This window comes from Mastigoproctus giganteus, chromosome 1 (assembly GCF_048544385.1).
Source record: "Mastigoproctus giganteus isolate SK-2022 chromosome 1, ASM4854438v1, whole genome shotgun sequence".
Classification (NCBI taxonomy): Eukaryota; Metazoa; Arthropoda; class Arachnida; order Uropygi; family Thelyphonidae; genus Mastigoproctus; species Mastigoproctus giganteus.
In genome coordinates this window covers 126,508,403-126,531,637 of record NC_143575.1, presented here as the reverse complement: position 1 = coordinate 126,531,637, position 23,235 = coordinate 126,508,403, and the positions used below count along the sequence as shown (strand labels likewise).

The 23,235-nt window shown below is 41.5% G+C and overlaps 1 protein-coding gene across 1 annotated transcript in view; it reads right to left on the bottom strand.

The window, feature by feature from the left end:
* Uggt (UDP-glucose-glycoprotein glucosyltransferase) overlaps positions 1-23,235 on the bottom strand; it is an 820,111-nt gene that overhangs the window by 170,883 nt on the left and 625,993 nt on the right. The window contains exon 35 of the mRNA XM_090386735.1: positions 18,235-18,319. Coding sequence (XP_090242861.1) covers positions 18,235-18,319 — 85 coding nt within the window. The remainder of the gene's footprint in view (positions 1-18,234; positions 18,320-23,235) is intronic.

Below are 23,235 nucleotides of genomic sequence, written 5' to 3'. Positions count from 1 at the left end.
ACACAGCAAGGTGACCTCTTAGACCGAGATTGTAAAGGTCTTTTAAAACACCAAATCTCCAAGTTATGTCGTACACTTTCTCCATGTCAAAGCAGATGGACACCAAGTGTTCTCTTTTTAGGAAAGTATCTCGGATAGATGTTTCCAGTCTGATTAAGTGGTCCAGTGTGGACCTGTTTCTTCGGAAGACGCACTGAAATCAGGAGAGAAGGTCATTCTTTCTAAATACCATAAGAGACGAGCATTGACCATTCTCTCCAATATTTTGCACAGGCAGCTAGTCAGAGCAATAGGACGATAGCTTTTCGGAGATTTAGGATCCTTTCCTGGCTTGGGAAAAGCAAGTATAGTTGCTTTGCGCCATGTATCTGGAAAATGCTCTTCAAGAAAGATTCTGTTGTACAGGAAGAGCAGATGGTCCATGGATTCTGGTGAAAGATGGTTGATCATTTCATAATGGATGTTGTCTGGTCCAACAGTGGTAGCCTTTGTACGGGCAAGTGCTGAATTCAGCTCGTGGTTAGTAAATGGCCCATTATACGCGTGGGAACCCTTCGATGTGAACTTAAGGGTCTGTTTTTCGCTGTTTGTTTGTTGTTGGGTTTTATTGGCGCATTAGCGACTAAGGCTATAATGCGCCAAAACCTAGTCATTAAAAAATAAAATTTTTAGTGGCCTAACGAATTAGGTCACCAAGTCAGAGTATAAAAACAAGTATAAACGGTAAAAGGCAAATATCAGTAAACAAGAAACATTAAATGAGTTGATTTTTTAAATATGGGTAAAATGGTTTACTGATTTCAAAACGCTAAAAATAGCAGACACATGGTCATTGTCAGATAAAATCTGATGGAGTGTATACGGCTCAGTCAGATGATTAAAAGCGGTAAAATGGATATCGCTAAAATCTGGACATTCAACTAAAATGTGTCTTATTGTTAAAATTGTGCCACAGGACTCACACATAGGAGGATCATCAGCCCTCAGCAGAAACGAATGAGTTAAATGATTGTGTCCTATGCGGGTCCGGGCAAGAACAACTTCCTCCTTATGATTCCTGCGCAGACTAGACTGCCACGGTTCAATTACAGGCTTTATATGATATAATTTATTCCCAGTCTGTCTATTCCACAAATCCTGCCATTGGGAATGTATCTTCTCATGTATTATTTGCCTGTAGTCTGTATAGGGGACTGACAGGCAGCGGTTATTATTGGGAATTGCTGATTTGGCTGCGGCGTCAGCCAAATCATTTCCCCTAATCCCAATGTGGCTGGGAATCCAACAGAAGCGGATATCATATTCATGTCCATGGAGGAAGTGAATCTTCTGCTGAATACTAGACAGAACTGGATGAGGATTATATCTCACAGATATTAAAGCCTGTAACATGCTAAGAGAGTCGGAATATAAAATGAACCGTTGGTATTGGCATTTACTAATGTGATCCAAGGCTAACTCTACAGCGTGCAGCTCTGCAGTAAATATGCTGCATTCAGAGGGAATCTGCTCTGATATAGTGCTGTCTGTAAAGACAGCAGCAGATCCCACATATGATTCTGACTTTGAACCGTCTGTGTAGACTGGCGCGAAGTCGGAATATTCAGTTCGGTGTGCTGAATGAAGCTGCAGGTAGACACATGATGGAGTGTCCGACTTTCCCCAGTTTCTAAGCGACAAGTCACATGCCGGGACACGAGCATGCCAGGGTGGAAAGGGTTGCATTGATGTTTGGGCAACCTTGTCTACCTTGATATTAAGTTCTTTGAGTAGCTCTTGGAGACGAATACCAAAAGGACGATTGACAGTCTTACGAGTATAAATTTTCCCATTGTGGCTCAAAACGAATGGCTACGTAGGATGGTCTGGCAGCGATTTCAGTTTTAAAGCATACTTTAAAGACAACTGCTTACGTCGAAACGATAACGGTGGTTCGTTTGCTTCGACGTATAAGCCCTGGACAGAGGGATGTGCGATATGCTCCAGTAGCAATACGTAGGGCCTGATGATGGACGGGGTCCAGCCATCGAAGGACACTCTCTCTCTGGCTGAGGAATATACCTGGGACCCATAATCTAGTTTGGATCGCACAAGTGCACGGTAAAGCCAAAGAAGGGTCCATCGGTCTGCTCCCCAAGATGTAGAGGAGAGCAAGTGGAGAATATTAAGCCCACGTGTGCACTTTGTGCGGAGTTGACGAATATGATCCAAAAAGGTCAGTTTTTTATCGAATACGAGTCCCAAGAATTTTGTGTTCGCTGCTACTGGAATAGCATTTTGTCCGAGCCTTAATTCAGGTTCAGGATGAAGATTACGCTTGCGACAAAAGTGTACACAAACGGTCTTCTCTGGCGAGAACCTGAAGCCATTAGCAAGTGCCCAGGAATTCAGACTATCAATGGCTTTCTGCAGTTGTCTTTCAATAACCCTCATGCTGCACGACTGACAAAAAATGTTAAAGTCATCAACATAGAGGGCACTGTTTACGGTTGGAGGAAGTTGTTCTGTGATGGAATTTATTTTGGTGGCAAAAAGCGTGACACTTAATACTGATCCTTGTGGTACTCCCTCCTCTTGGCTAAAGGAGCGAGAGAGTGAGGATCCCACACGAACTTGGAACGATCGATTGGCTAAAAAGTTTTGAATAAAAAAAGGGGAGATGCCCTCTTAGGCCTAGGCTATGTAAATCTTTTAAAATGTCAAATCTCCAAGTTGTGTCATACGATTTCTCCATGTCAAAGAACACCGACACCAAGTGTTCGCGTTTTAGGAAAGCATCCCGGATGGATGCTTCCAATCTAATAAGATGGTCCAAAGTGGACCGGTTCCTTCGGAAGCCGCACTGAATATTGGAGAGAAGATCATTTGATTCTAAGTACGATATTAAATGAGAATTGACCATTCTCTCCAGGATTTTGCACAGACAGCTAGTCAGAGCAATAGGACGATAATTGGTGGTGACTTTTGGGTCCTTTCCTGGCTTAGGAAAGGAAAGAACGATTGCCTTTCACCAGGAGTCCAGAAACTGCCCTTCAGTAAAGATTCTGTTATACAGAAGGAGCAGACAATCCATAGATTTTGGTGAAAGATATTTAATCATTTCATAATGGATGCCATCTGGTCCAATGGCACTTGCTTTGGAAAGAGCGAGGGCTGTTTTCAGTTCCTGAATAGTGAAATCCCCGTTGTAAGGATAAATGCTCTTAGATTTAAAGTTAAGTGCCTGTTTTTCGATTTTATATTTCAGGACCAGGAATTCTGGGGAATACGAAGATGTTAGAGAATGTTTCCCCAAGAGAACTGGCTATTGCAGCTGTATCTGCAATAGCGCATCCATTATAATCTAGGATTGAAGAAGGGTGGGATGTATATTTTCCCTTCATTTTCCAGATTTTATCCCAGACTACCCTAGAGTTGGTAGACTGGTTAATATATGATGTAAAACGGATCCACGATTCCTTTTGACTCTGACGGCGGATATATCGTGCTTTGGCTCGTGCACGTTTAAAGGCTATAAGGTTGGTCGTGGTAGGATATCGGCGGAATATCCCCCACACTTTGCTTTGAGCCTTTTTTGCTGCTGTGCATTGTGAATTCCACCAAGGTTGGGAAATGGTGGAAACCGGGCAGATGTTTTTGGAACAGCATTCGCAGCTGCTTGGACAATATTTTCTGTGATGTACTTAACTGCATCATTGATAGGCTCTTGACTGACTGTGCTAAGATCAAAATTTGCCTGATGTTGGAAGGCAGTCCAGTCAGCTTGATCAATCTTCCACCGTCGTAACCTAAAAGGAAGACAAGTTCTCGTACTGTATAGCGAGGTTATCACAGGGAAGTGATCACTTCCATATGGATTCTCCTCCACTTCCCAAGTGAGTGAAGGGAGTAGAGAAGGGAAGCAGATAGAGAGATTAATGGCAGAAAAAGAATGGGTAGGCATGTGGAAGAAAGTATTTCTTCCAGTATTTAGAAGGGAAAGGTCATTGTCATTTAGCATATGCTCTATGACTCGTCCCCTTCCATTGATGTTAGCACTATCCCACAGGGTGTTATGTCCATTAAAATCCCTGAGAAGTAAGAAAGGGGGGAGGCAACTGCGTTAGAAGATCATCACGGTCTTCCTGGGAGATGTCAGTCCCAGGTGGCAAATAGATAGAGCAGATGGTTAATAAAAATCCAACCGTAATGCGAATTGCAACAGCTTCTATGCTAGTTGTAATTAGCCAGGGCTGCACTGGGGTCTGGTTACCCACAAGGATAGCCACTCCCCCATGTACAGAGCCATCCGCAATTCTATCCTTACGAAAAAATGTGGTGTTATGCATCGTGGGATCGTCATTTGCCTTTAGATATGTCTCCTGCAAGCAAAAGGAAACTGGCTCGTGCTTTTGCAGGAGGGCCTTGATGTCATCAATAATTCGCCGGAATCCACGACAATTCCATTGTAGGAATTTAGCCATTATTTTGGCTTGGTGGGTCCATCAGGCGGCTTCCGAGGTGCTGAGGGCTTACTTTTATCAGTCTTGGGTTTATCTTTTTTGGGGAAGAATGGACGCTGTCCCGTGTCCATTTCTTCCGCCACAAAGAGTTCCAAGACTGAATCTTCGGGTACCTCCTTCTGCTCGACATCCATGTTTACTTGGGTAGTAAGGGAGACTTCCCCTTTCTTATTCTTTTCTTTCATAATTACCTTTGTTACTTGTGGAGCATTAGGAGGTACTGATATAGGAGTGGCAGCTGATTGGTCGTTCTGTGCAGGTTTTTGAGAACTTAAGAGATAACGCGCGATGGGAGTGAAAGACTCCTTTGGAGGAATGGTCATGTCCGGCTGAATTCCGACGGAACATCTCCCTGCTACCTTCTGGGCATAGGTAGGTCTGTTGATATTCAGGGGTTTGACCGATTTCCTTGCCTCCTGGTATGATATGTTTAGCTCTGCCTTCAGCCGTTGAATTTCTTTTTCTTCTTTCCACCTCTGGCATGCTCGTGAGTAGGCCGGGTGTTCGCCTTCACAGTTAATACAGGTGGGTTTTTCGGCTGAACATGCTGTTGTTTCGTGCTCCTTTGCACCGCATCGAGCGCATGCAAGGACTCCACGGCAGGCCATTTGAGAATGTCCATACTTCTGGCATTTAAAACACCGTAAAGGGTTCGGAACGTATGGACGCACTGAACAATCGATGTATCCAGCTTTAATCTCGTCAGGTTTAGGAGAGTTAAAAGTCAGGATAACGCTCCTGGTTTTAACAATTTTTCCATCCCTTCGCGCAGTAATTCTCTTGACGGCAATAACTCCCTGGGGTTTTAATTCGGAGCAGATTTCCTCCTCGGTTATGTCGAGAAGGTCCCACTCCAAAATGACACCTCTCGATGAATTGAGTGTTCTGTGTGGTGTCACTGTTATGGGTATTCCTCCGATTGATGTTACTCGGAGGAGATGTTCTGATTGCCCGTCATCTTTAGTTTCAATTAAAAGGTCTCCAGAACGAAGCCTCTTAACTGATTTGGGTGAACCTGCTAACCCATCTAACCCTTTTTGAATAAAAAGCGCGACATTTTACCAATCGGTTTTTCACCGGTGGAGTGTATAATTAGGAACCTTGGAATAGGCCCCGATGGTACTTCAGTTCGCTGCCTCTTTGTACTAATAATACTATCTGTGTCTTCGTCTCTGTTTGCAGATAGGGACCGGGTTCGGGCCCCTGAAGAAATATGTTTATCAGGATTGATATAGTTTTTAAATTGTCCAGTGCCCGGGCTCCCCACCCACCATGGAGCCCAAAGGGACGCCCACTACCCGGCATGCAATAAATGCGCTCGGGAGTGGAACGCCAGGGCTACCCAGACACTATACCCGCACCGCCGCCAGCCTGAATCCTGTCCCTCGGACCATGAGGGTAGGGGCGTGGCATTGACACGGTTGACCCTCGCAGGCGACTCTACTAGCCGATTGATCCTAGCCGGGCCTTCCAGGACCACCCGTCTTGTCGAAGCAGGGGCCAAAGTGGGTGTATTGAAGCTGGGCCCCTCAACCACCAGGATCCCCCTTTCCGAATTTCTATGGGTCGCAGCGCACGGCAAACACGCCAGATTCCATTGATGTAAGCCTGGAACCTGGGCTGTGGGCGTTGGATCCCAGTGATGCTAGTCTGGAAGTCCAGCAGCGTCACTGGGAGGTCCCCTCACCACGTACAGGTGCCCACGTCAAGAGGCTGTTTTTCGCTGTTGTGCTTTAAGACCAGAAACTCTGGGGAGAAAGATGATGTTGCAGAGATGTTAGAAAAAGTTTCCTCAAGAGTATTGGCTATTGCAGTAGATTCTGCAATAGTACATCCATTATATTCCAGGACCGATGAGGGGTGTGCTGTATATTTTCCCTTCATTTTCCGAATTTTATCCCAGACCAACCTAGTACTAGTAGACTGAGTAATTGATGAAGTAAAGCGGATCCATGATTCCTTTTGACTCTGACGGCAAATGTAGTGTGCTTTGGCTCATGCTCGTTTAAAGGCTATAAGGTTGGTCGTGGTAGGATATCGGCGAAATATCCCCACGCTTTATTTTGAGCCTTTTTTGCTGCTGTGCATTGTGAATTCCACCATGGTTTTGGAAACGAAGGAAACCGGGTGGACGTTTTTGGAATTGTAGTTGCAGCTGCATGGACAATATTTTCTGTTATGTATGTGACTGCATCACTGATAGGCTCCGGACTGACTGCAGAGTTGTCAAAATTTGCCAGGTGTTGAAAGGCACACCAGTCAGCCTGATCAAACTTCCACCGTGGTAACCTGAAAGGAAGACACGGTCTCCCACTGTGTAACGAGGTTATCACAGGAAAGTGATCACTTCCATATGGGTTCTCCTCCACTTCCCAAGTGAGCGAAGGGAGTAGAGAAGGGGAGCAGATAGAGATCAATGGCAGAAAACGTACGGGTAGGCATGTGGAAGAATGTGTTTGTTCCAATATTTAGAAGGGAGAGGTCATTGTCATTTAGCATATGCTCTATGACTCGTCCCCTTCCGTTAATGCTAGCACTACCCCACAGAGTATCATGTCCATTGAAATCCCCGAGAAGTAAGAAAGGGGGAGGCAACTGCGTTACAAGATCACCAAGGTTTTCCCGGGAGATGTCAGTCCCAGGTGGCAAATAAATAGAGCACACGGTTAATAGGAATCCCACTGTAAGGCGAATTGCAACAGCCTCTATGCTGGTTGTAATTAGCAAGGGCTGAACGGGAGTCTGGTTGCCCACAAGGATAGCGACTCCTCCACGAGCAGGACCATCTGCAATTCTATCCTTACGAAAAATTGTGATGTTACGCATGGTGGGATCATCATTTGCCTTTAGGTAAGTCTCCTGCAAGCAAAAGCAAATGGGCTTGTACTTTTGCAGGAGGGCCTTGATGTCATCAGTATTTCGCCGGAATCCACGACAATTCCACTGTAGGAATTTAGCCATTATTTTGGCTTGGTGGGCCCATCAGGCAGCTTCCAAGTTGCTAAGGGCTTACTTTTATCAGTCTTGGGTTTATCTCTTTTGGGGAAGTATGGACACTGTCCGATATCCATTTCTTTCAAGACTGATTCTTCCGATACCTCCTTGTCCTCTACATCCATTGTTTCTGTTATTATTGGTTGCTCTTTTTTACAACTTGGTTTTGGTAGTGGTGGAGCACTGGGAGGTACAGATATAGGAGTAGCAGCTGATTTTGTTTTTTTGGTGGGCTTTTGTGAACTCAATAAATAGTGTGCAATCGGAGTGAATGACTCTCTTGGTGGTAAAGTCATCTCTGTTTGTGTACCGATAGTGCACTTCGCAGAAACCTTCTGAGCATATGAAGGATTCCTGCTATTTATTGGTTGTATGTGTTTTCTAGCCTCCGGGTAGGAGATGTTCAGCTCCGTTTTTAATTTTCGGATCTCCTTTTCATCCTTCCGCCGCTGGCATGCTCGAGGGTATGCAGGGTGCTCTCCTTGGCAGTTAGTACAATTAGGCTTAGAAGCTAGACATTCCTTGCTCTCATGATCTTTAGCACCACATCGAGCACAGGCAGGGTTACCACGACAAGCTGTTTGTGAGTGGCTGCACTTTTGACATTTAAAACACCTCAGTGGGTTTGGAACGTAAATCCTCACTGGGCAGTTTAAGTATCCTGTCTTGATGGAACTTGGAGGCCATGGGGTGTTAAATGTTAGGATGAGAACTCGGTTAGGGAGGAGATTCCCATCCTTACGCATGGATATTCGCTTGACAGCTGTTACTCCTTGTTCTTTTAATTCAGAGCAGATCTCTTCTTCAGAAACGTGAAGGAGATCCCCCTCTGATATGACACCTCGTGAAAGGTTCAAAGTTTTATGAGGGGTTACGATGATGAGTATACCCCCTATAGATGTGGCTTTCAAAATTCTTTCGGCTTGATTTGTATTTGAAGCTTCAATTAAAATATCTCCAGAACGCAGCCGTTTTACAGATTTGGTTGAACCTGCCATCCCTTCTAATCCTTTCTGGATAAAGAAAGGTGACATTTTCCCAATTGACTACTCTCTGGTGGAATGGAGAATGAGGAAAAGAGGTGTCACAGATGGTGTTTTCTCCTCGGTTCTGGCTCTTTTAGCAGAATTGCTCTGACTATCATCAGACGATCGATTAGGTAGGGATCTTGTTGGGGCCCCAGAAGAAGGATTTAAATTACTCATAGGAGTAAGATAAAAATTTCAGATGCCCTAAGTACCTCACCCACCACGGAGCCCTACGAGGGGATGCCCACCCGTGAACTAGCAGGTACTGCGTACACGAATGGGACGCCAAGTTAGCTTAGAGGCACCATACCCACGTTTCCAATAAGCCTTGATCCCATCCCAGGACCAAAGGGAGGGAGACTTATTGGAACGCAGTTGACCCTAGCAGTAAGAACCACCTCCCGACTGATCCCAGTCGGGGCGGTCCGGGACCACCTGTCTTGTCGAAGCAGGGGCCAAAGTGGTGTATTAAGGCTGGGCCCCTCAACCACCAGGATCCCCCTTTCCGAATTCCAAGGGTAGCGGCACGGCTCCACACACCGGATTCCAAAGATGTAACCCTGGAACCAAGGTATGGGCGTTAGATCCTAGTGATGCTAATCTGACAGCCCAGCATCACTGGGAGGTCCCGTCACCGCGTACAGGTGCCCACGTCGAGGGGAGCTTTCCTAGTAATGTGTTGGGTTTCAGCTGTGGGTCTCTTGTAATTGATGAGGTTTACTGTGGTGATGCATTTGTAGAATTGATTCCACGCTTTAACTTTCCATGATTTGGCAAGGAAATAATCTCTATTACATCAAGGTATGCAGACTTGTGGTTGGGTAATTCATGAATTTGGTAACACTGCAGTAGCCGATGCTAATATTTGATCAGTAATATACACTGGATCTTCAATGGATTTGGAGAGAATTAACTGATCATCAAATTGGAAATTTTTTTTTTTTATTATTCCAATCTGCTTTAGAAAAGTTCCAGGTAATGAGACCTGTGGGGATAGAGGTTAATTGAGTTTAAATTTTACAGACAAGAGGGAAGTGATCACTGTTGTGTGGATCAATCAATATTGACAGATAGATAGAGGAAGAGAATATGGAGAGGTCCAGAGAAGAGGTAGTGCCTGTTGGGAAATGGATGAGTGTATGAGATCCTGTGATTAGCTGTGTAAGTTGGTAATCATCCAGTAATGATTCTATTAAGCAACCTTCATATCCATATAAGGGGATCCCCCATAATGGATGATGGCCATTCAGATCTCCCAAGATAAAAAGTGGAGTTTTAAGTTGACCTACTATACGATCAAGATCAGTAGTGGATATGAAAAATTTGATGGAATATATATAGAAGCCTGGTCCATGTGATCCCAATAACAATGCATACTGCTACTACCTCTAAGGTGGTCTGAAGCGGTACAGGTCTGGAGGGGATATTACACTGAAAAGACAGAATTCATGGGATAACTGGTTCTTGGGCAATGTAATGCTGTCACCCCCTCTCACTAGTGGACGAACTCACCGCTTGGCAGGTATATAGGTACACACATAGATTCAAGTGATGGTAATTTGATGTCAGTATGGATAAACATCGTGAGTTAACCGACTTTGAAAGAGGGATGATAGTGGGTGCCCAATGCATGGGTCATTATTGTGGCGGTGGTATAGAAATTACACTATTCCCATTTGACAGTATCAAGAATGTATCAGGAATATGGCATTTCCAGAATAACATCTCACTATAGACAGTGTTGTGGGCTGTCCCCAGTGCTGTCGATGTCTATCTCGCATTGTTTCAGCTGGAGAGCGATAATGGCACAAATCACTGCTGACTTCAATGAGGGAGGTGCCAGAAACGTCTCCATCAAGACCATCAAGCAATCATTAGCTGCAATAGGTTATGGGAGCTGCTGACCCACCAGAGTCCCATTGCTAACATTAGGACACAGGATTCTACGTCTCAAATGGGCGAAAGAACATCGGCACTGGACCTTGGATGATTGGAGACCAGCCTCCTGGTTTGATGAGTCCTGTTTCCAGTCATTTCGAGCAGACAGGAGGGTGCATATATGGAGAAAACCACATGAAGCTATGCTTCCATGATGTCAACAAGGAACTATTTAGGCAGGTGGAGCTATTCATGAGGTCTGGGGTGTGATCAACTGGCACACATTTGGACCTCTGGTACGTCTAGACATCTCTGAATGGTCCAGGTTATGTGTCCATCTTTGCAGACCATCTGCATCACTTCATGGTCATCGTGCACACACAGAGCAATGCATCTTCCCATGGAGCAGTGGTGACTAGAACATGGTTCGAAGAGCATTCCACAGATTTTATCACCATGAAATTGCTTCCCCGTTCACTGGATGCGAACCCTGTGGAGCATCTTTGGAATGCTGTGGAAAGGTCCATTCAAACTTTGGATCCTCCACCCAGGAATGTGACGGAATTATGGACAGTGGTGCAGCAAGCATGGATGGAAATACCTGTGGAAACCTTTCGTGAACTAGTGGACGCAATGCCTCACCGTGTGCAATGCCTCACCCAAAGATTGCATTCCAACAGAGACCCTTCCAGTTCTTTGTTGGAATTTTTGGCAATTCCCTTGTATAAAGGTCTGCAATTACTTGTTTTTGTCTGCCGTTGTCTGATCTGATTGTTTTTTAGAGGAAGTTATTGCAATCGGTCCTGTTTTCATTTGTTCTTTTATCAGAAGACAGGTGAGCCATCATATATGTAATCTGCATGGGGCATCAGTACTGTATCATTTTATCTGTTTGATCATCTATTTGTAGAGTGTGATTGTTTCTTGTCATTAGTGACAGTATGCTTTGTTTTAGTTGGTTCCTGTAATATTGGCTCCTTGTCCGGGATTATTGTGCAAGGCTCAAGGGGAAGAATTTTTTTCAGCCTGGACTGTACTTGTTAACAGGAGAGATTGCTTCTACAGGGATGGGATACACAAATAGAAAGGGTGCAAGAATATTGCTGATGCTATCGAGGCAGTGTTAGGTGGGTCGAAAAACTGCTAGCTTGGGGGGGGAGACAAAGACCAATAGATTAACAGTAGCCACTGGCAGAGGTGAAAGAGATTCTTGCACTGCTTCTATTAGATGAGCAGAAGCCTGAAAAACAAGATGCATGATATTTCATAGACTGCTGGGAGCCATTGCGGTACAAGTAAACACATGGGTTGTGTTAGGGTAGCTAAGAATAGAAACAGGTGCAGGTATACTTGCGTGTACACCAATGCTAGGAGTTTAGTAAACAAATTTGATGAATTTGAGGTATTGCTCAAAACATCAAAGGCAGATATTGTTGGGATATCAGAGACGTGGTGTCACACAGATATAAGGGATGCAGAACTGGAATTTGGGGAGTACAACGTCTACAGAAAGGATAGACAGGATAGGAAGGGGGGAGGGGTTATGCTATTAGTTAAGAAACACATAAAAACCAAGGAAGCAAAGCCAGTCGACATCGCTGGACAGTGCAGTGTTGAGTCAGTTTAGTGTGACATAAGCATTGGGAGATCAAAATTGAGAGTAGGAGTGTGCTATAGGCCTAATGACTCTGATGAGTATAATAAGAAACTGTACAGGGAAATAGAGTGGGCCAGTAAATCAGAGAGTCTTATAATGGGAGATTTTAATTTCCCAGATACTGACTGGAATTTGGGGGCTGGTCACTCACACACTAGCGGGGCTTTTGTGGATTTATTGGATGATTGTTTTCTACATCAGCATGTTCGGGAGGCAACTAGAGGGAGTAATACTCTTGATTTGATTATCAGCAGTGATTCTTCATGCATTAAGAATCTGCAGATAAATGAACCACTAGGTGGCAGTGAGGTAACTACAATTAGGGGTAAAGGGAAGGGTTATTGCTTCCGTAAAGGTGACTACGATGGACTGAGACAGTATTTAAATTCTATACAGTGGGACCAACTGATGATGTTACCAACAGCAAATTCAAAATGGGAAGCATTCAAAGAACTTATCTTGGAAGCTACTAGGCTTTACATACCAACTAAGAAATATTGTTCAAGGTTTAGGCCAAAATGGATGTCAGATGAACTAATGAGGGATATGGCAGAGAATAAAAATGCTTGTTTGTTTGTTTGTTATTTGGTTTTTAGGAGCATTAGCAACTAAGGCCATATTGCTCCGGGGATATGCAGTGGTCATTCCCTGACCTTTCCGCATCCTCCGTATTTGGTGGTCACGGGCTCGAACCCCGGTCTAATCAAGAAGCGTGTGCTACGCACTGCTACTCCTGCCCACCTGGCTACGGAGGCACCAATAAAAATGCATGGGATACTTACAAATTAACACATGACACAGAAGCCTATGATAGATAAAAGTTGATATGCAACCAAGTTACAAAGGAGGTTAGGCAGGCGAAGGCAGATTACGAGAAATCCTTGGCAAGGGATGCAAAAAAAAACAGCAAAGAGTTCTTTACTTATGTAAACTCTAGAAGGAAGGGGATGAATCAGATTGGTCCACTTGATATTGATGGGTCAACTGTTGATGATCCTGCTCAGGTAGCTAACAAACTAAATGAATATTTTGCATCGACATTCACACATGAGGAGTTATTCAGCGAGGGGAATGCCAGAGGTGTATTCAACTCTAGAAGTAAGCTACAGAATCTTGAAATAACTGGGAGTAAAGTGGAGGAGAAACTGTTGAAGATAAACACAAGAAAGGCACCCGGGGTGGATGGGATCTATCCAGTTATATTAAAGGAGGCAGCAAAGGAAGTAAGCAAAACCTTAGCCATAATTATGAGAGCTTCCTTGGACTCAGGGGAGGTACCCATAGAGTGGAAATGTGCAAATGTCACCCCAATTCACAAAGGAGGATCAAAGGCTGACACAAGTAATTATAGACCTGTGAGCTTAACTTCTGTTCCAGGAAAATTAATGGAGGCACTGGTTAAAGAAGCACTGCAGGATCATCTAGACAAGATTTCAGTTATAGCTCGGACACAGCATGGTTTTGTTAAGGGGAAGTCTTGCCTGACCAATTTGATTGGATGCTATGATGCAGTCACAAAAGGACTGGATGCAGGGAATAGCTTTGATATTATATACTTGGATCTTAGAAAGGCTTTTGATACTGTTGCACATGGAAGACTGCTACACAAATTGGAGCAATGTGACATTGGAGGAAAATTGCTGCTATGGATAAAGGGGTGGTTGAGGGGGAGAAGACAGAGAGTGGTAATCAATGGACACTGCTCATCGTGGACTAATGTTATTAGTGGAGTCCCCAGGGCTCAGTGTTGGGTCCATTATTGTTTTCTGTATTTTTAATGATATTGATGATGGTATATCGGGCTTAATGTCCAAGTTTGCAGACGATACAAAGGTTGGCAGGGTTGTCAAGGACACTACTGACACTATGCTGCTGCAACAGGATCTGGAAAGGTTGAGCAGATGGGCTGAGAGGTGGCAAATGAAGTTTAACATTGACAAATGTAAAGTACTACACATGGGAAACAGCAACCCCAGAGCAACGTATCAACTCTGTGGTACTACACTGACAGTGGTAGAGAATGAAAGGGATTTGGGGGTGGTTGTGCAGGCAGATATGAAGTTCTCTGAGCAGTGCAGACGGGCTGCAAGAGTAGCTCATGGAGTATTGTCAATGATATACAGGAATTTTTCCAGCAGGGATAAGGAGGTGATTATTCCCTTGTATTAGGCAATGGTCAGGCCACACCTAGAGTACTGTATGCAGGTCTGGAGGCCTCATTTCAAGAAGGATGTAGAGCTGCTGGAATGAGTACAGAGAAGGGCAACAAGATTAGTGAATGGAACAAAGGGGTGCTCTTACGAAGAAAGGCTTAAGTTTTGCAAACTACAGTGTCTGGAGACTAGGCACCAGCGAGGTGATCTGATAGAGGTGTATAAAGCCTTGAATGGTTTGAGCATGCTCAATGCTGATGGGATTCTTCCTCTAGCTCAGAATAATCACCTGAGAGGGCATAAATTCAAATTGAGGAAAGACAGATGTAGGATAGACGTGCGGAAATTTGCCTTTAGCCAGCGGGTGGTTGGTTGGTGGAACAGACTTCCATCCCTTGTCGTGGAGGTTGATAGCCTAAATAAGTTTAAGGCTCAGCTGGACAGGTATTTTGAACAAACAGAGGGGTGAAGTGGAAGTGTTTTTTTTTTTTTTTTTTTTCTTTTGGCTGATGCTGCATAAGCTTGCTTTCTTGCATCAAATGCCTCTACTAATGCTAATTGGGGGTGTTTGTTTTCTCATGAACTGTGATTGAGGAAATAACTGGCTTTGTGGAAGAGAGTACTAGACCACGTAGTAACAGAAACCTTTGGAGAAACTGAGACATCTGTTCGGCTAGAAGCTGTTCTTTAGCTCTTGACATTAGTTGCAGGTATTTATAACACCTGATTGGATTTGGTATGTATGGACGAATTCATCATAACAATATCGTGCTTTAACTGTTTGTGGTAGAATGGGAATGCTGAAAGTGAGTATGCTGCTCCATGTAGGAATAAGATCGCTATCTTTTTTGATTATAATGCATTCTGCCTGTAGAACACATTAGTCTTTCAGGGCTTCTACTGTTTCTTCCTCTTAGACAATTAACAAATCCCACTCCATTATTACTCACTTGGGAGTGTTTAGTGTAGTATGAGGAGTGAATGTAACAGGATGTCCAGCAAAGGTCGTCTGTTTTTATAACTGTTCTGATTGTCTTGAATTACATGTTTCTATCAGAAGGTTCCCAGATTGGAGTCCTTTAACCATTTTATAGCAATTGCCTGAACAATTCACTATGTGAGGAATATTTATAGTTTGCTTAGAGGTTGACATCCCAGCAAATGCATTATCAAGACTTTGTGAAATATCACTTTGTGAAACAGAGACCTTTTTTATTCTTTTGAGTTGAGGTCTCATGGACTTTGTCATTGGTTTGAAAAAATTAGACCATGCTGGTTCTACTGGCGGAAAAGTTGAACTTCTTTTAGCTGAGGGTCGATTTTTCCACTCAGGTTAAAGTCCCCGCTGCAGGGAGGCAAGAGTAATGCCACAAGTAGCCCAAGCGGTGTTAGATTAGTTGGGCCTGTGAAAACGAAAATGAAAAGGAAAGGTGACTACTTTTTTCTGACTTTGCTTACTACTTGCAAAAATGTTTGGAGGACTCAGCTTGGAACCACTTTAATTACTGCCAACTTCCATCTGTTGTTGTGGAAGTTGATAGTTTAAATAAATTTAAAGAAGAACTAGACAGAAGAAACAGAAAAAAAACTATCAGAAAGAAAGAATAGGTGAAATGGAATTTTTTTTTTTGGCTGATGCTGTATAAGATTGCTTTCTTGCATCATTTACCACTGCCAATACTAATGCTTAAATGATCCATTACCCATTTTTAGATCCATCACTATCTCTTTTATATCTACTTACAGTTTTAACAACAGTTCTTATTGTTTTTATACAATATTTTATGCTATTTCACTGTTAGGAAAGATAATTCTGAACAACACACCTGCATGATTAACACGGCTTAGAGGGCGATTATGATGTATCATAAAGGATGTGAATAAACAATATAATATAATTCTGTATAATTCAATACATATGACAACATCACTGTAAAACAAACAAAGAAACTGTGTTACCTTTTGTAGATTTTACAATACATGAAAAATCTTGCATACATAATCTGAAATTTTACATTTTTTTTGGCATCTTATTGAACAAAGTTATTAGCTTTGCATCACTGAAGTACGATGAAATTAGCATTAGTAGAGGCACATGATGCAAGAAAGCAAGCTGATAGAGCATCAGTCAAAAAAAAAAAAAAAAAAAAAAAATCCCTTCCCATTTCACCGATCCATTCATTCCAAATGTTTATCTAGTTCTGCTTTGAATTTATTTAAGCTATCAACTTCCATAACAACAGATGGAAGTTTGTTTCAGTAATCAACTACCTGCTGGCTAAAGGCCAGCAGGTAGTTGATTACTGGTAGTTGATTCCAAACATTTATTGCACAACTGTCTTTCCTCAGTTTGAATCTATGCCCCCCCCCCCCAAGTTTGTAATCTGAGCAAGAGGAAGAATCCCATCAGCACTGAGCCTGCTCAATACATTCAAGGCCTTATTCAAGGGGATAATCACCTCCTTATCCCTGCTTGCAAAATTCCTGTATATCAATGACAAGACCCCATGACCTACTCTGGCAGCCTGTCTACACTGTTCAGAAATCTTCATATCTGACTGCCCAATTACCCTCAGGTCTCTTTTATTCTCCACTACCCTGAGTGTAACACCACCCAGTTGGTACAATTCTCTGGGATTACTGCTACTCATATGCAGTACTTTGCATTTGTCAATGTTAAACTTCAGTTGCTACTTCTCAGCCCACCTACCCAACTTTTCCAGATCCTGTTGCAGCAGTATACTGTCATTACTATTATTAACAACCCGGTCCCCGGCGCCTCCGTAGCCAGGTGGGAAGGAGCAGCAGTGCGTAACACACGCTTCTTGATTAGACCGGGGTTCGAGCCTGTCACCACCAAATACGGAGGATGTGGAAAGGTCAGGGAATGACCACCGCATATTCCAGGAGCAATATGGCCTTAGTTGCTAATGCTCCTAAAAAAAAAAACCAAATAACAAATAACAACAACCCGGCCAACCTTTGTATCATCTGCAAACTTTGATATTAAGCTTGATATACCTTCATCAATATCATTGATAAATATACAAAATAGCAATGGGTCCAACACTGAACCTTGAGGGACACCACTAATAACATTAGTCCATGTAGAGCAGTATCCATTGATTACCAGCCTGTCTTCTCCACTCAACCATCCTTTTATCCAATGTAGCAACTTGCTTTTAATGCCATACTGATCCAATTTGTACAGTAGTCTTCCATGTTCAACAGTATCAAAAGCTTTCCTGTAATCCAAAATCAAAATTATTTTTTGTATCCAGTTCCTTTGTGACCACATCATAGTATTTAATCAAATTGGTCAGACAAGAATTCCCCTTGACAAACCCATGCTGTGTCTGAATTATTACTGCTGTCTTATCTAGATGATCCTGCAATGCTTCTTTAACCAGTGACTCCATTATTTCCCCTGGAACAGAAGTCAAACTAACAGGTCTGTAATTACTCGTGTCATCCTTTGATCCCAAATGGTCATTCATTATAGAGAATGATGCTATTATCCCATGTTCCAATTTTACAAAGTAGACTAGAATACATGACAGCCAATTTTTTAATGGAAATAAGCAGAAAGTCACAGAATGTTTTAAAAATTCCAATTTTAATATAGAATTGCTATTTTTTTTTTGTGAAGAAGATAGAGAAAAACTATGTTATGACAGTGAGATTAAGAAGTGGTATATCGATTAAAGAAGATGGATTCGTTGTTGTAAATCTGGAGGGCTGCATCTCCTGCATGGAGCATATTTAACTGTTGATGGCAATTTCTTTAAAGGAAGTACAATAAATTCACTTCAGGTTGGAAGGTCAACTGTCAGCAGTATATGGATATCGTGTCAACATGTTATAGGTTAAATTAGATATTAATTTATGCTGATTCACCTGTTTTGGGGATGCATGCTTTCAACTTTTCAACAAGTTAGGTGGATAGTTAAGGAACTTTATATTTAAAGATTTTTTACTTTACCTTTGGTTAGGTGATTTATTATATTTAATTTTGCACTCACCTTAAATGTAGGAGAAATATAGTTCTTTAGAAACCAAAACTTGACAGGAGTTTTGGTATTCTTTAGGACACTTAGCATCATAATCCTATAAAAAAGATGTGCATGGTATCACACTTCCATTTGTATTAATGAATTGTTTAAAATTTATATTTAAATATGTGTATACATATTTAAAAATGCACACACACACACACACACACACACACACACACACACACACACACACACACACACACACACACACACACACACACACACACCTTCATGAAAAATTTTCCTCCACTCCCTCTTATGAGTAGATATGAAGATTTTATAGAAGTACTGAGGAAGGGGGAAGACAAAGTCTGAGGTTGGAGATGGAGGCAGTGAGGTGCATGGGGGGGGGAGAGGTTGAAGGACAAAGCTTGGAATCTGGTGGAAAAGTAGCCAACAGAATTTGCCAATCTTCCAAGTTGTTCTACAGTTCATATCATGCATTTGGCATGCTAAATATTTTGTGGATGTATCTCTCAAAATACCTAAATTCCTGTTTTTCACACAAATACTTTTTTTTTTTTAATTTTTTTTATTTTTTATATCTGGTTATTCTGATAGTGTAATGGACAAACTTCTCTTTGGCAAGAGGGGTGGGGGGATGAATACTGCTGATCAATAGATGCTGCAATCCTTAGTGAGCCTTCAGTGTCCATCCACTCTATATATATCAAATGGCTACCTCAGTAATTAAATCTCATCTAGAAATATGTCAAGTTTTAGTTTCAGGTCACCACCACACTCCACACATCTGGGATAGAGAAGAGAATGAGCATTTGTAGAAGGATCAATTAACAGAGTTCTATAACAGTGACCTTAGAAATGGCACAGGCTATACAAGGAATGAGCCCATGACTCATGGTTAATAATAGGTTAATAACACAAGATTGCACCATTCTGATTCACCCATAATTCAGCCATTAATAAATTAAAAATTAAAAACATAGTATATTCAATACAATACAATGATGTATTTTGTAACAAGCAAATCAGAATGTCTCTTATTATGAGGAGACCTGATTTGAGACATTTAGTCACAAACTGTCCAGATTCGGGATATACAGATAACACATTCTCTTGATTTATAAACTATCATACCAATATTCTCAACTGTTTTTTATCCCTAAAGATTCACCTACTATTGAAAACCATTTTGATTTTTGCCTATCAGGTGTGCTTCCAGAAGTTGCAGATGCACTGGAATCATTGTGGACATTGTCAAGAAGATCCATCTGAATAGGCAGTATATTTAATTTCCCAAATATTACTTCAAGCCCTGAACATTTTGGTCACATACTATCTGACATTAAGTGTGTGTGTGTGTTCCATAAGTCCCAATCTATGTCTGGAAAGAAAGTTCAAGTTCCCCTGTAATAATTGCTAATGCTCCTAAAAACCAAATAACAAACAAACAAAACCCTGTAATAAGACATTACAATTTGTTTGTTATAAAATATATAACTGCATTATTATAATTGGTATTATATTGAATATACTGATATTCAATACAAAAAGCATTAAAATGACAAAAATATCATAGTATATTCAATTGCAACCCACAACCATAATCAATGGTAAGTAGTAGAATTAGCATAGGCTTTAATGACTTTCATAGTAATCATTTTCATTTATTTAGTATTTTTTGATATTAGCCTAGCAGCGATCATAACCATTTGGCATGTGGATCCCAAGGAAATGGCAAATATTAAGAGGGAAGGGTTTCAATTTCCTTAAGGGAGGGAAATTGAAATTCCTGAATTGTGACACATTAGATATTGTCAGAATTCAATTTGGTGAGGACAGTCAAAAACTTCCTATTCCTTCAACTATCTCCAGTTAATTAGAATATCCTGCCAGATGCAAAATGGCATAACTATTTTCTGAAGAAAATAATTCCAGATGCCACATAATTTCAGGCCATCAATTGCAGTGAGCAGTCAGAGATAAAAGTTGGCAAACCATTAGATGGAAGCTTATTTAGGAGACTTTATTGCCAAATGTAATCAAAAGCCTTTGAAATGTCAGGAGCAACTGCTTGAGTTTCACTGAACATTTCCATTGAATTTGTCCATAGATCGGTAACATAGGCGAGAATGAGAGGGATAAACACTGACAGAGTCCACACTAGCGATCATTGATCAGATGGAAGGTTTCTAAATAGTTTAGGAGTTGGTAGTTAATAGATTTCTTCATTACTTTGGAAAGAGAAGAAGAAAGTGCAATGGAACAATAAATGGATGGGAGCATTTTGTCATTCTTTTTATGAACCGTCTGGATATGAGCAAATTTCCAAGCAGAAGGAAAAACACTGGTGGAATAAGAAAGTGTAAAAAGGTGACACAGAACAGGAATAAGCTCAGGAGCACAGGTTTTGGGAAAAAGTGTAGAAATATCATCAGGACCTGCTGCTTTATTGGTATTAAGACTGTTCAAAATTATTCTAACATCGTTTTGATGGAAGACCACAGGAGGCATTGAATGGAGTGTACATGGAATGGCAGGAGGTTGTTTACCGAGATTGTCAATACACGAGTTAGAAGAAAAGTAGGATGCTAGCAGGTCGGCTTTATCTTTAGCTGAGGTTGCATTAGAACTATTCACTTTTAACATAGGTGGGAATAGAGATGGGCAAAAGTTGCAACCAACAGCTTTGGCAAGAGACCAGAATGCCTAACTACCATTTGGACAAGAAGTGTTCTACTCTTAGCCTGTTCAAAATCTAGTTTGGACTGATTAATCACTGCTTTACAATTATTGTGAGCTATTATTGTGTAGACAGGAAACAAACATGGAGATTTGAATGCAAGTCAATTGCAATATGCAAAATAGTGAGGAAATCACATTTTTCACTGCTGCACTTTTCCTAATTTGAAACAAAATTTATGAAAATTCACAGCTCAGTAAAATCATCCACTTTAAAATGTGATGAAACAGATTACACATATATTTAATGTGTGCTAATTCACACTGACTGAAGAAAAAATTTGTTGATTCATACATTACTAGTCTAGATGAGTCACTGAACATGTTGCACCTTGTCACTGAATAAGTTGCAACTTGCTAATAAGCAGCAATTTAAACTGGAATTTCAAATGTGATGTGTGCATCAGAAAAAGAAGGCTACTTGGGATTCTATGATTACCAAAAGAAAAATTCAATATACATAGAATGAAATATTTTAACCAAAATTGAGAATGGTCAGGAACCTTAAGTTCATAAGATTTTACAGATTCTAAGATTTTAAGATTCTACAACTGCCTTTCCTCAATTTGAATCTGTGTCCCCTAAGGTTCTTAAACTGAGCAATAGGAAGAATCACATCAGCATTCAGCTTGCTCAACCTATTCAAGACCTTATACACCTCAATCAGATCACCTCGCAGGGTCTGCAATTTGCAGAACTTAAGCCTTTTTTGGTAAGAGCTCCCCTTTGTTCTCCTCATCAATCTTGTTGCCCTTCTTTGTACTCGTTCTAGCAACTCTACATCCTTCCTAAAATGAGGCCTCCAGACCTGTACATAGTACTCTAGGTGTGGCCTGACCATTGCCTTGTATAACGGGATAATTACCACCCTGTCCCTGCTAGCAAAATTCGTATATATCACTGACAAGACTCCATGACCTTCCCCAGCAGCCTGTCTGCACTCTCAGCAAACTTCATATTCGACTGCACAATTACCCCCAGGTCTTTTTCACTTTCCAATTCTCTGAGTGTAATACCACATAGACGTACATTTCTCTTTGGTTATTGCATCCATATGCAGTACTTTGCATTTGTCAATGTTAAATTTCAGTTGCCACTTCTCAGCCCATTTACCCAACTTATCTAGATCCAGTTGGAGTAGCATACTGTCTTTACTGTCATTAACCTCTGTATCCTCTGCAAACGTGAACATTAAACCTGATATACCTTCATCAATATCATTGATAAATATATAAAACAACAATGGGCCCAAGACCGAACCCTGGGGAACTCCACAAATAACATTTGTCCACGAAGAGCAGTGTCCATTGATTACCACTCTCTGTCATCTTCCACTCAAATTTGTACAGCAGTCTTTCTAATTTGTACAACAGTCTTTCATGTGCAACAGTATCAAAAGCTTTTCTGAAATCCAAGTATATGATATCAAAATTATTTTTCAGCATTCAGTTCCTTTGTGACCACATCATAGTATCCAATCAAATTGGTCAGAAAAGACCTCCCTTTAACCTGTCTTAATAGTTAAGACATGCTGTGTCTTAACTATTACTGCAGTCTTGTCTAGAGCTGCAATGCTTCTTTAACTAGTGATTCCATTATTTTCCCAGGAACACAAGTTAAACTAACAGGTCTATAGTTATTTGTGTCACCTTTTGGACCCCCCCCCCCCTTTGTGAATTCATGATACATTTGCACACCTCCAGTCCATGGGGACCTCAATTGAGTCCAAGGAAGCTCTCACAATTATGGCTAAGGGTTTGTTGACTTCTTTCGCTGCCTCCTTTAATATAACTGGATAGATCCCATCCACCCTAGGTGCCTTTTTATGTTTAACTTCAACAATTTCTCCTCCACTGTGCTCTCAATTATTACAAAATCACTTAGCTCCCTGTTAGAGTTTGATAAACTTCTGGCACTCCTCTCACTGAATAACTCCTCGTGTGAATGTAGATGCAAAATATTCATTCAGTTAATCAGCTACCTGAGCATGATCATCAATAGTCAACCCATCTATGTTCAGTAGTCCAATCTGATTCATCCCTTTCCTTCTAGAGTTTACATAAGTAAAGAACTCTTTGCTGTTTTTCTTTGCATCCTTTGCCAAGAATTTTAGCCAGGCATGCAGTCAGTCAGTTAAATTCAGTGGGTGGTGTACCCATTCAATAGGTCCTGGATAAAATACTGAATTTGTTATTAGTTTGACCAATATATTTGCAATTACAAGTTATCATATATACAATTATATATATATATGTGACAAGTTAT